Source organism: Chlamydotis macqueenii, chromosome 3 (genome assembly GCF_036417535.1).
Source record: "Chlamydotis macqueenii isolate bChlMac1 chromosome 3, bChlMac1.mat, whole genome shotgun sequence".
Classification (NCBI taxonomy): Eukaryota; Metazoa; Chordata; class Aves; order Otidiformes; family Otididae; genus Chlamydotis; species Chlamydotis macqueenii.
The window spans coordinates 118,998,521-119,011,917 of record NC_141558.1 but is presented as its reverse complement, the minus strand read 5'-3'; the positions used below and the strand labels follow the sequence as shown (position 1 = coordinate 119,011,917).

General features: G+C 39.9%; 1 protein-coding gene across 3 annotated transcripts in view; it reads right to left on the bottom strand.

The window, feature by feature from the left end:
- Window positions 1–13,397, bottom strand: part of KIF16B (kinesin family member 16B) — a 153,945-nt gene that overhangs the window by 78,438 nt on the left and 62,110 nt on the right. For all 3 annotated transcript variants that reach the window (XM_086745326.1, XM_086745328.1, XM_086745329.1), the window contains exons 13-14: window positions 1,531–1,650; window positions 940–991 (exon numbers count right to left, since the gene is read on the bottom strand). In XM_086745326.1, coding sequence (XP_086601452.1) covers window positions 940–991; window positions 1,531–1,650 — 172 coding nt within the window. The remainder of the gene's footprint in view (window positions 1–939; window positions 992–1,530; window positions 1,651–13,397) is intronic.

Below are 13,397 nucleotides of genomic sequence, written 5' to 3'. Positions count from 1 at the left end.
CATATTTGTAGAGACAAGGAGGTTTTGACCACTTTCTGTGAAATAACAAAAGTTTCTTGACCTTAAAGTAAGCATGCTTAAATCTGAAAAGACAGGATATAATCTGTTATTGTAGACTAAAAAGGATGGCTGAAATAAGGTTCTTATGTTCCATTATATTCAGACCTTTTATCAATCAGTTATGCTACTTTCTGTCTCTTCTTCATCTAATTATGATTATCTCTACCTGTATCGTTTAACACTGCAAAACAACGCAAGTTCACTAGTTTCATGAAATTTCTATTAAAATTTTAATCTAGGCATCCTTTGACCTATAAAAATATGCCAAACTAAGTTATTTGACTCTCAGTCTCTCACTTGAGAATTAAAGGATGCAGTTTATTTAATGAAACAGCCTTCAAGGAACATAAGTGACAGGGCAGTCCAGGTCTGGTTAGTTACTTTGATAAGAAGTGAATAAGAAAATCAGTCCAAGAAGTCTATCTAAGTTGTTGGTAACAACTTCCAGAATTTTCTTCAACTCAAATCTGAAGTCCAAAGACTGCTTTAGGTATGACAATATAACAATAGTGTCATTATACAAACATTAAGAGAATGACTGCGCAGTAATTGTGACAGGTGCTGTACTAAAAAGGATGGTATTTTTACAGGGTGCTATTTCAAGAGAAACAAGAAATAAATTAGTAACAAGTACATGAATATGAATAAATTTTAAGCCCACAAGCTATTCTAGAAGTCATGCTCTTTGAAGCAAATCCCATAATTCATGATCACATAATTCAGCTCTTAAATCTTCTAAAATCTAAAATAGGCAAGAACATAAAGACAACAAATTGAAAAAGGGGAAAAAATTATGAAGCTTTGTCCATATATTGAGATGTCAGAAGAAGGAAAAAGAACTGAAGAAAGAATGTAAAAAAAAAAAGCCATTTTCCATACCAATATCCTGTTCTGTCACAGCATCTTCTCTACCAACATATGTTTGGCCTTCCTAATTAAGAGAGAAACACACGTTATTTTCAGTTGAAATTTCCCTTCCTCCACCACAAAGATATGTTATCCTTCCACTTTCTCAGAGTAACCTGAACAAAATATATGTTTAAACATACATGAAAAAAATCAGGTAGCATTTTTTAGAATGCTTTCACAGTTATTATTATACAATATTATTAGCAAATACATATTTCAACTATCCTATGTAGAACCAGCTTTTTAGTTTTGAGTCAATTAAGCTAGATTTGGTTTTCAAGTCAAGCTTTTCAGTGAGATGAATGAAAAACCAATATAGATAAGTAGGAATATTAAACATCTATCTCTGGTCAACCAGTTGACCCTCAGGGATAACTCTAATCAGTCAATTAACAGATATTTTAATTGAATCAGTTGCAACCTCATAAAAGCATTTCTTACTATAGTGGAGAAATGTGATGAGCACTATATATAGATAGCACATTAATACTACAATTTGTCTACTGAAAAAAAAAAATCACAAGGCATATAAAGGCTATGGAATCACAGCTGTGTGTTTACCTTCAAGTGGTACAAGATGATACCAGTACTGAGTAGATCATCATCAATGCCAATGAGATGAGGCAGTTCAGAATCTAACACAACACCTATCCCTTCTTTCCTCAGAGCCAAAGTTTGTTCCTGTAAAGGAGAAAAGTCTTTTTATTAGGATATGCAAGAAATATCACTCTTTCTAAACCATGTTTAAATGTAACTTATTCTCTGTAATACTACCAAAAAAGCAGGTTCTATTTTTTTTTTTTCCACATTTTCAATGCAACTGCTGTATTTCCATTGAGCATTCCAAGTTTGCTGTTCAGGAAATCTGTGAAGGTGTTATTTGAAAGAAACCAGACACACAGCTGAATTTTACCAGATAAAGAAGATCAATCAAGAGCATAACAAAACAATGTTGTCTAAAAGTAAGCTATGTACCACCTTGCATAATGGCAAAGAGAATTTAAAACTCCTCATAATTCAGTATGGCTAAGGAATAGAAAACTCGAAACTCTTTGGCAATCCATTAAATAAATGAAACTTTGTAGAATAAAAACCCCAGACATCTGAAAACTCAATAAGCCTAAGCAGTTAAAACATCATCCGGTGTAAGGGAAGCACTAACGGTAAATAAATGTAGGAAATATCTGCAGCATATAATTTCAGTTCTTCAAAATTCCTTTGGGCCACATTGTACAGCCACCTGTAGGATGAAGCATCCTTCAGCACAATCACAAGTGGGAGACTTCACCCTTGGAAAAAATACTATGTGATGTAGTACTGATCAGACAGTCTATGCAACAAATAAGATATTAATTATAGCTTTGAAATAAGTTTTAGTATTTATAAAGTTTATTTTTAAGTTTAAACAAAATCCTATTGGCTTCTAGGTCTGGAAGATAATGGCAAGAGAGACTGTGAATGTGTACACACACTGCCTTTCAAAATGGACACGTTTTTCTGTGTAAAACAGCTAAGCCCCTATGAGTCAAGGAAGACTGACAACGCAGGAAGGGGAGGCAATGTCAGCAAATATAACTTCTGGGTATTATAAGGCACACACTTTTCTTCTGGTGCTAGTAAACACAGAAAATAGGTTTTCTGACAGCAGCGTGATTACTCCTTTTCCCAGTCGTCAGTATGCCTTCTCCAGAGCCAACCAACACAACATACTGTTTATAAGAAAAAACAGAGTTGTTACATGTACTTTTCCAAGTAACAGCAACTTGACAAATCTGACAGAAGAAAACAGATGCAATATCTCATTGCCCTGCACAGTACAAAACACCGTCAATATTGATACTGTTTAAAAAATTCTAAAAATGGATACACCTGGGCAAGATGAGATGATGACACAACACACACAAAGATGATGACGCTCCAAAACACAACTGGGAAATCCCACTCTGGTCATGGATGAATTAAAAAGTTCTCCAGCATTCAGGAAGAAAGAAAAAAGCTGTGATTCATGTTTCCCTGCAGCTCTCTGATGTTCAAAATGCACCCAGCTATTTCTTGATATTATAAAAGTGTCACCTCATAAAACTGAAAAATACAGCTTAAATCATCATTTGACTTAAAAAGTAACTTCAGTCAAAAATACCTATCATATACTAAATATTTATTGAGTGGCATCTACTGTTACACATAATTTATAATGTTCCCATATGATGAGGTTGAAGACTTAAAACACTGAGGACTGGTAGCCATTTACACAACTGCTGGCACCTTCAATGGAACTGATAAAATATTAAGAGTTGAACATTTTTTCCCCAGCATAACAAAGCATTTGCCAACATACCTGAGTGAGGGAAAGACAGACATCCCAGGATCCAAAGAAATTATCGCTGGGTGAGAAAAATATCTCACAAATAATTTAGAAAAAAAAGAATAAACTATTCTTAGTTTTATAGTCTTTAAATATTTAACGCATTTTTACTATATTCAAAAATAAAGCATGTGTAATTGTGATTAATTAAATAGATGTGTTGCTTATTTATTCAGATCTAAAATTAAAGAACACAAATGAATTGAATTTCTAAACTCTTATTTTGTAAATGACTATCATTCACACACAGAATGCATCCTGTTGATGGAAGCATTATAATAAATGCAGCAGACAGTAGCTGTGATTAACTATAATTTATTTTTATTTAATACTTGCTGTAAATTAGCTTTTATATTCTGATACAATTTAATAAAAATCCTGAGTCTTAATCAAGTATCTGGAGTAACCGCTAAACTTTAATCGATTTGCTTAAAATTTAATTCCAGATTCAAAAGCTTCTGCAAGGAAGCCTCCAAATGCCGAACTGTGCCCTTTTGCCCCAAACCAAAATCACAGAAACCTGATCAACAATAGATTTTTATTATACTGTTCTCCCACATTGAGAGAAAGAGAAGAAAAAGGCCAGAAAGTAGTAGCCAAATTGTCCCTCTTTCATCCTCAATGGCACAAGAAGGATGTTTCTAAAGGAGGACAGGCCTCTCTTGAAATAAATTGAAGGTCTGTAAGCTATTATAGAGCAGAAAAATTATTAGGTTTCAGCCATGATTTTATTCACTTTCATATGTGCAACACAATTTTAAGAAGCAGTGAATCCGTAACTCAAATGCAAGAGCAGGAAAGGTCACTGTACCTATTAAAAACACTAATTCAGAAAACGTATGAAAGCTTCAAGGTACTGTTTAAGAAAGCAGAATGTACTGCATGTATCTTAACTTTAATTGTCCTTAAATGGAAAAATGCACACACACTCCCTCAGTATTTAAGATGCATTCATAAGCTGTGGAAAATAAAGCAAGTCAAGTATTATCCACAAAGGTACACTCCAGTTAATACAAATGGCTCCTGTGTGAGGCGGGTGGGAGAATTAAAAAAAAAAAAAAGGTTTTCTTCTTCAGGAGCCATTAGATCTAATGGGCTTAGCTGAAGAGTAGAAACTCAGAAAATAATTGTGAGTCAGTCCATAAGAAAATACCTTCTTGAGTCAAAGTTAAAATAAGGGAATTATATTGTATACTTAAATGATGGTCTCTTTGAATTCAGCTCTGACTGAGCAGTCATTAATGAGTAAACTCATTAATACCTCTATGAGACATATAAGAGCTACTGTGAGACTTCATTCCTTCTGCACTGATGTATTAATAGCTGCTGACCACTGTTTTTGAAAAGTCGTGGCGGTCTGGTGAGGTCCTTGATGACTGGAAGAGAGGGAACATAACCCCCATTTTTAAAAATGGGAACAAGGAGGACCCAGGCAACTACAAGCCGGTCAGCCTCACCTCTGTGCCTGGCAAGATCATGGAGCAGATTCTCCTGGAAACCATGCTAAGGCACATGGAGAGCAAGGAGGTGGTTGGTGACAGCCAACATGACTTCACAAACAGCAGATCATGCCTGACCAATTTGGTGGCTTTCTATGATGGGGTTACAGCATCAGTGGACAAGGGACGAAAAACTGACATCATCTACCTGGACTTAAGCAAGGCATTTGACACTGTCCCGCACGACATCCCTCTCTCTAAACTAGAGAGACGTGGGTTTGATGGACGGACCACTCGGTGGATAAGGAATTGGCTGGATGACCGCACTCAGAGATGGGTGGTCAACAGCTCAATGTCCATGTGGAGACCAGTGACAAGTAGGGTCGCTCAGGGGTCTGTGCTGGGCCTGGCCCTGTTTAACATCTTTGTGAGGACAGTGGGATAGAGTGCACCCTCAGGAAGTTCACCGACGACATCAAGCTGAGTGGTGCCGTCAACATGCTGGAAGGGAGGGATGCCATCCAGAGGGACCTGGACAGGCTGGAGAGGTGGGCCCGTGCCAACCTCATGCAGTTCAACTAGGCCAAGTGCAAGGTCCTGCATGTGGGTCAGGACAATCCCAGGCACAAATACAGGCTGGGCGGGGAATGGATTGAGAGCAGCCCTGAGGAAAGCGACTTGGGAGTGATGGTGGACGAGAAGCTCAACATGAGCAGGCAATGCACCCTTGCGGCCCAGAAGGCCAACCGCATCCTGGGCTGCATCAAGAGGAGCATGGCCAGCAGGTCAAGGGAGGTGATTCTGCCTCTCTATTCTGCCCTGGTGAGACCCCACCTGGAGTACCGTGTCCAGTTCTGGAGCCCCCCAACATAAGAAGGACATGGACCAGTTGGAGAGGGTCCAGAGGAGGGCCACAAAGATGATCAGAGGGCTGGAGCACCTCTCTTATGAAGACAGGCTGAGAGAGTTGGGGCTGTTCAGCCTGGAGAAGAGAAGATTCTGGGGAGACCTGATAGCGGTCTTCCAGTACCTCAAGGGGGCCTACAGGAAAGATGGGGAGAGACTGTTCAGTAGGGCCTGTTGCAAGAGTACTAGGGGGTAACACTTTTAAAATAGAGGGAGGCAGATTCAGATTAGATATTAGGAAAAAATTTTTTACAATGAGGGTGGTAGAACACTGGAACAGGTTGCCCAGAGAGGTGGTAGATGCCCCATACATGGAAATGTTCAAGGCCAGGTTGGATGAGGCTCTGAGCAACCTGATCCAGTTGGGGATGTCCCTGCTTCTTGCAGGGCGGTTGGACTAGATGACCTTTGAATGTCCCTTCCAACCGTAACCATTCTGTGATTCTGTGATTAATTTTCCTGTATTAACCGATATGGGGACATCTCCAAACTTGCAGCTAAGATATGTTCTGGTAGTTCAGGAACAAGAGCTTTGTGTAAAGTACTTAGTTGAGCTGTAGAGTTAATCTTCACCATATACAACTGCTCGTGATAAAGGACACCTCTAAGATTGTCGTAGTTCAGCCCCGATCAGACCAGACTACGCAGTCTCTTTCTCACTCCCCCCACCCTCTGAGAGAATAGGGAGAGATGATATAGGGAAAAATGGCTCAAGGTTTGCGATAAGGACGGGGATAAATCCTTAAAGTTACTGTCACGGGCAAAACATACTCGACTTGGGGAAAACTATTAAATTTACTTCTAAAACTAGCAGTAGAATGAGACAGGGAACAAGATAACCTCCCCCCACCCTTCCCTCTTCCCGGGCTTAACATTATCTCTGCTACCTCCCCCACGCCGAGCGGCACAGGGGGGAAGAGGGAATGGGGGTTGCAGTCAGTTCATCACATGTGTTTCACACCACTGCTTCATCATCGGGGGAAGAACTCCTCACATTCCTCCCCTGCTCCTTCGTAGGGTCACACCCACGCACCACAGTCCTTTGTGAAAGTGCTCCAGCGTGGGTCATCTCTTCCACGGGGTGCAGTCTCTCCAGAACAGCTGCCCCAGCAGGCCCTCCATGGGCCACAGCCTCCTTCAGGCCTCCAACTGCTCCGGTGTGGGGTCCTTCACGGGCTGCAGGTGAATCTCTGCCCCTCCATGGACCTCCATGGGCTGCAGGGGGACAACCTGCTCCACCATGGTCATCACCACAGGCTGTAGGGGAATCTTGGCCAGGAGCAACATTACTCCTCCCCCTCCTTCTTCACTGACCTTGGTGTCTGCAGCCGTTTTTCACAACAGGCTGGCAACGCCTCACAGGATCCTTTTTACATCTTATTCAATTCAACTGCTCATCTCCTCTCCACTTCTTGCAGCTAGGCCAGGCTGAGTTGGGCCCAGTCGGCTGCCTGGCAGGAGGCCAGAGGGTGAGGCCTGCAAGGCCCACAAGGCTCGCACCTCCCCCTCTCTGCCCCGACTCAGCTCCTTCACATCTTCTTCCTCTTTTTTTCCTGTTTTCCCCTTCTTAAATACATTATCGCAGAGGCATTATCACGGGACATTCTGCTACCAGTTGGCTCAGCCTTGGCCAGCAGCAGGTCCGCCCTAGGCCCGGCCAAGTCCACTGAACAAAGGGGAGCAACTTCTAGCAGTTTCCTACAGAAGCTACCAGCTTAGCCCCCACCCCTCCCCCCACTAAACAAAACCAGAACACATAGGATTTCTTTAAATGTATTCCTTTAAATGCACACACAAAAATGGAATCAAACAGGTCTACTTTCTTAACCAATAGCATATTGAATTAAATTGAAAAAGAAAATAAGATCATAAGACATTTCTAACATTCCTTAACCAATCTGCCAGTAGTGTGAAACATACACTGGTCCAGCATGTATTAAAGAGGACACCTAATTAGTACACTGCCCTTTTAATCAACAGAACCTCTTGGAAGAGTTCAATTTCTGTTACACATTCCAATGCAAAACCTCAATTCTTTTATTTAAATATTGAACAGTTAGCTGCTGGCACAGCCCTGAGAATGCACTGTGCACACACTTTCAGTAAAACATAACATTATACCAGCCAAGTAAATTGTCCAGATGTCTATATTTAAATTATGTAAAAACACGTAATACCAAGTTAAAGAAATTAAGGGTAAAAATGTGCAACTGCAAAAGTCTTTGCATTAATATTTAACCAGACAATACCAGAGCAGATTCTTATGCTGACAGGTACTTTTGGTGCATTTTATTTCGTTGAAAATATGCTATTATATCCTGAGTTCACAAAAATGTCTGAAGATACTTGGTGGCCCAGCACTAACATTAAGCTCTCTATAAAATATATAGATGTAAACTGTACACAAGGGAAATTCTTAATTCTTATTTGGTTTTCCTCCAGTTATGCATTCAGTACACTTTGCATTCCCTTTAAATCACTGGAAACAAATGTTTCATACCTACAGAAAAAAATATTCCGTGCTGCTTGCTTAGAATTCAGAGACATTTGAAAATGCTGATTTCCAAACCCAGTAGATTCATGGCATTAAAGATGCTATACAAACAGAGAGAGTAAGAAATACCGATGAAGCAGCCTCAGCTGGTCCCTCCATAATCAAGGTGGGTGAAAAACCCAGGACTTCACTCACTGAAGACAGAAATGTATATATTCTCTATCCCAGAATGGCAAAAGATAAGTGACTTAAAAATATAGTTCTATCACAGAGGTTTTGGACAAATCCAGGAAACTGAGGGTTATACTACTGAATTACAACAAAAAAGATATGCCTTTACCAGGCCAAGACAGTTCATGTATGTTTGCTTTAAGAGGGCTAACGTTGCTTGTTTCCAGAGTGAGTGCAAGAATTTCCAGACAAGCAGTGCTCATTTGCTGTTTCTTATACGAGGAAGTAGAAAAGAAAATTACTCAGGAGTTCAAAACCAAAAAGCAACCCCTTGTTAAACTAAAGGACACTGAGAACATCAATAATTCACATAGATGCAAGAAATGAACTGGAGAAATGGTGAGAAAAGGAAAGAAGGTACTCCTGTACAAAGGCACAGGGTATCCATCACATGTGGTTCCATAACTTTAAGAACTGCAGACAGAGAAAGCATGGGAAGTTTTCTAAGGAAGGATTGCTATCTGCTTGCCCTGTTTTACGTTCCAAAATCAAGTCCTGTTGAATAAACTCTTCTTCACCTACAGGGGTATTTAATCTGAGCCAGTATAATTTTTTGTTAAATGGCACAAAGGACAAGAATTTTTAAGCTGTTTTTTTAAGTGTGATTTACAATCTTCTAGTGTCTTAATGTATATTATCAGTAAACACACCTTAGAAATTTGTGTTATCAATACAAATTCTGAATCTCTTTTGACTCCTGCTGATTTTTTTACTCTAAAAAAATTCCCCAAGCAATGAGTTTTTTAACTACTATGCATAAGAATTACATAAGAAAACACTTCTTATTCACATTTGCTGCTTTTTTGATACAATGAAGTGGTTTTATCCTGTCTTCTGAAGGAGTAAGAAAGACCTTACTTTAAACTCAAATATCTAGTAAGAAAAAAAATATATATATAAATAAATAAATAGATAGATAGATAGATAGATAGATTCATTATGCAGTGTTTTCTGCTTTTGGTGAGCTACCTTCCAAGAGATCTGTCTGGAGAAGGGGCAAACATGGAAACAGCACTTCGGACGGGAAACAGCTCCTTTACTGGCCAATTCCCCAACTTTTCAATTTGTGAAACCTTCCATAATTCCTTACATTTTTGAGAAAAGAAGAGGAAAAACTCTTCGGTGGGTTATAGTTATCATCTGTCTTTACCTAGCCCTTTCTTTTTCTTAGCTTCTATAAGGTCAAGCCCAACAACACTATACACGTTGCTTTTTCATTCAGATCATAGCCCTTTTAATAACGTGGCTTTCTGATTCTTTGCATAAACAAAGCACAGTAATGCTACCAGTGTTATCTACATACATAGCTTTATATTTTAATAACAATATGCACTGCATGCCTTATTAGGAAAAATTCATGACATTTAATCTGCATTACGTAGTAAAAACCTGTGTAGATCCACTCACAATCCTAACAACTAAAGAAACTAAACTCCAATTTACTAGCACAAACAATGTTTCACTTAAACATTCACTTAACCTGTAAATCCTTTGTACACTTAGCTACAGGTTGTCATTGCATTATAAAGCCAAACAAGTTAAATTATAGATCATTGAGGTTTTATAGAATAAAACTCAGGAACAGTTTAGCTGAATAAATTACTAAAACATCCATCAAACAATTGGAGTACACTAGCTAAATTATTCTGCAATTTTCCATATTAATATATTGCTTTGACATCATAACTAAATTATCCTACAATTAGGAACTCAGATCAACAAAATATTATCTTATTATTGTATGCATCATCTTTGCATTCCACAAAAGTCTAAGTTATCTTTAGAGTTACAAAGTTTGCCAGATGTTACTGGGATATGTGATGCTTTTATCACCCTCCATACATTCATGCATTTATCTATGTTAATTAAAAACTCTTGAGAAATATGAAAGCTTTAAGTGCAAATGAAAAAATACTGTTTATCATCACGTTTCCCCCTTGCTTCTTTTTCTTTTTAACAGGAGAGTATTTTGCCTACTTAGATAAAGACAGACGATCCTCCAGCATGCAATTCCCTTCTTCTGTAAGGTTTGAAAATGTTGTTTGCAAATACATTGAATTCCATATAGCATTGGTAAACAATAACTGCCCTTCATGAAAATGCCTAACTTTGGCCTTAGACTTCAATTTACATGCAATTATGCATGACTCATAATCCCTAAGGCCTCAAGTCTGATACAAAACTCATGAAGCATTTCTATTGTGTGTTCTATGGTGTCTGAACAAATGATTGCAGAACACCAACCTGTTATCAAGTCAAAAGTCTATCTAAGAGGTCTGACAAAAGCCAGTCTTCAACTACGCAACAGGATCACTACCCTTGTACAAAACAGCTGTAGATCATGGCCCAATTCCATCACTACATTATTTCTTTTCCCTTCCAAATACAAGCTTTCTAACTGTTGTTTTCCACTCAAAGCTTATTCCCATTATTTGGATGAGGTAGTTGTAATGTTTGGAGATGTTTTTAAAGGATTAAAAATAGTAAGATTTAAGTGGAATACACTGCAGATAGACTTCTGTTTCTATTTACAGAAATTATCTGAATAATTCTAGATTTAATTCTTCTGAAACAGAAGTGTTACATAAACAGAGAGACGACTACTCTGAATTTTCACTGCACTGCATGCTAATTATTACATTTAAAAGCAAGACACAGTCAACTACTGAAGTTGTACTCACTATATTGAGATGAGCCTACTAAAAATTTAGTAAAGTTGCCAGTAAGTCCTACAAAACAAAAGAAAGTCTACCTGATTAGTTCTGTAATTGAAGCAAAATTTCAGGAATTTTACCTCTGCTTAAAACATCAGCAACGTTTCTCCTGCTTGAGGGGAAAGAACTGAAAGTGACATCCTATGTTACAACTACAGTTCCCAAATACCATAATAAATAATTTTATAATGGATGAGAACCTGAGTGTAATTTATATAATGCAAATTGTTTTCAAATATTTGGTCTGTACTTACTAATAGTCAGTTCATACTCATGGATTGTGTATCACTATTGATATTCAGATGAAATCATTATTTTCCTTCTCCGGCATTTATTCATTGATGTAGTTGCTGACAGCAGTCATATTCACTCTCCTTACTGTGGTTATACCAGGCCAAACTCCAAGCATCGCCTTTCATACAACCAGGCTCACCATACTCTGGTGTTTAACGCATCCTCTCTCAAGGTCATCTTACTTGACCTTGATGAAATACATGCCATGTTCTCAGTGTACATGCTATTTTGCTAGCACCATGTACAACAACACCCCTATTTTCCATTCACTGCACAAAAAATATCTATTTGATCATTCCAAGATTTCATTTGATGCAGGCGTACTATCTCATGACAGTAAAGTCTCATGCCGTCCTCCCCTTCCATGGTGTTTAAAGTTATTAGTCCCAGTGCTTTTGCACCGAAAACCATTTACCGTCAATCACCCTTCTACTGTTCTAATCCTTAGTCACCTCACCCTCTGTGAGATGCTCTGCTAGACAACAGCTTTAATATCAGCAAACTTCACCAGTTAACACACCTAAAGAAATTGTTAAACATGATCAAACCTAAAAAGGAGCTCCAACAGCACCTCAAAAAACAAAAATAAAAACCCAAAAAAAACCCACCAAAAAAATCCAAAACAACAACAAAAAAACCCACAAAAACAAACAGACAAAAAAACACAAAACCCCAAAAACCCACCCCACCACCAGCAAGGAGGCTGCACAACAAGCTCTCCGCTCTGGACTGCAGGAGGGCAGACTTCAGCCTCTTCAGGGACCTGATGGGCAAAGTGCCATGGGAGGCGGCCCTGGAGGGAAGAGGGGCCCAGGAAAGCTGGTCCATATTCAAGGAGCACCTCCTCCAAGCTCAGCAGAGGTGCATCCCAATGAAAAGCAAGTCAGGCAAAAATGCCAGGAGGTCCGCATGGATAAGCAAGGGGCTCCTGGACCAACTGAAAGTAAAGAAGGAAGCCTACAGAGCGTGGAAGCAGAGACAGGTAGCCTGGGAGGATTACAGAGAGGCTGTGCGAGTGGCCAGGGATCAGAAGAGGAATGCTAAAGCCCTGATGGAACTGAATCTGGCCCAGGATGTCAAGGGCAACAAGAAAAGCTTCTATAGGTACGTCGGGGACAAAAGGAAGTCCAAGGAGAATGTAGGCCCCCTCCGGAAGGAAACGGGTGACCTGGTTACCTGGGACATGGAGAAGGCTGAGGTGCTTAAAAACTTTTTTGCCTCAGTCTTCACCGATAAGGGCTCTTGTTGCACCACCCAAGCTGTGGAAGGCAATTCCATTGTAGCAGAAGAGCAAGTTCAGGAACATCTGAGGAACCTGAAGGTGCACAAGTCCATGGGACCTGATGAGATGCATCCACAGGTCCTGAGGGAACTGGCGGATGAAGTTGCCAAGCTGCTGGCAATCGTATTTGAGAAATCGAGGTGGTCTGGTGAGGTCCTCGATGACCGGAAGAGGGGTAACATAACCCCCATTTTTTAAAAAGGGGAACTACAGGCTGGTCAGCCACAGCTCTGTACCTGGCAAGGTCATGGAACAGATTCTCCTGGAAACCATGCTAAGGCACATGGAGAGCAAGGAGGTGGTTGGTGACAGCCAACATGACTTCACAAACAGCAGATCATGCCTGACCAAATTGGTGGCCTTCTATGATGGGGTTACAGCATTGGTGGACAAGGGACGAGCAACTGATGCCATCTACCTGGACTTGTGCAAAGCTTTTGACACTGTCCCGCACGACATCCTTCTCTCTAAACTGGAGAGGCATGGGTTTGATGGACGGACCACTCGGTGGATAAGGAATTGGCTGGATGACTGCAGAGAGTGGTGGTCAACAGCTCAATGTCCAAGTGGAGACCGGTGATGAGTGGCGTCCCGCAGGGGTCCATATTGGACCTGGCCCTGTTTAACATCTTTATCGGCGACACAGACAGTGCGATAGAGTGTGCCCTCAGCACATGTGCCAACGACACCAAGTTGTGTGGTG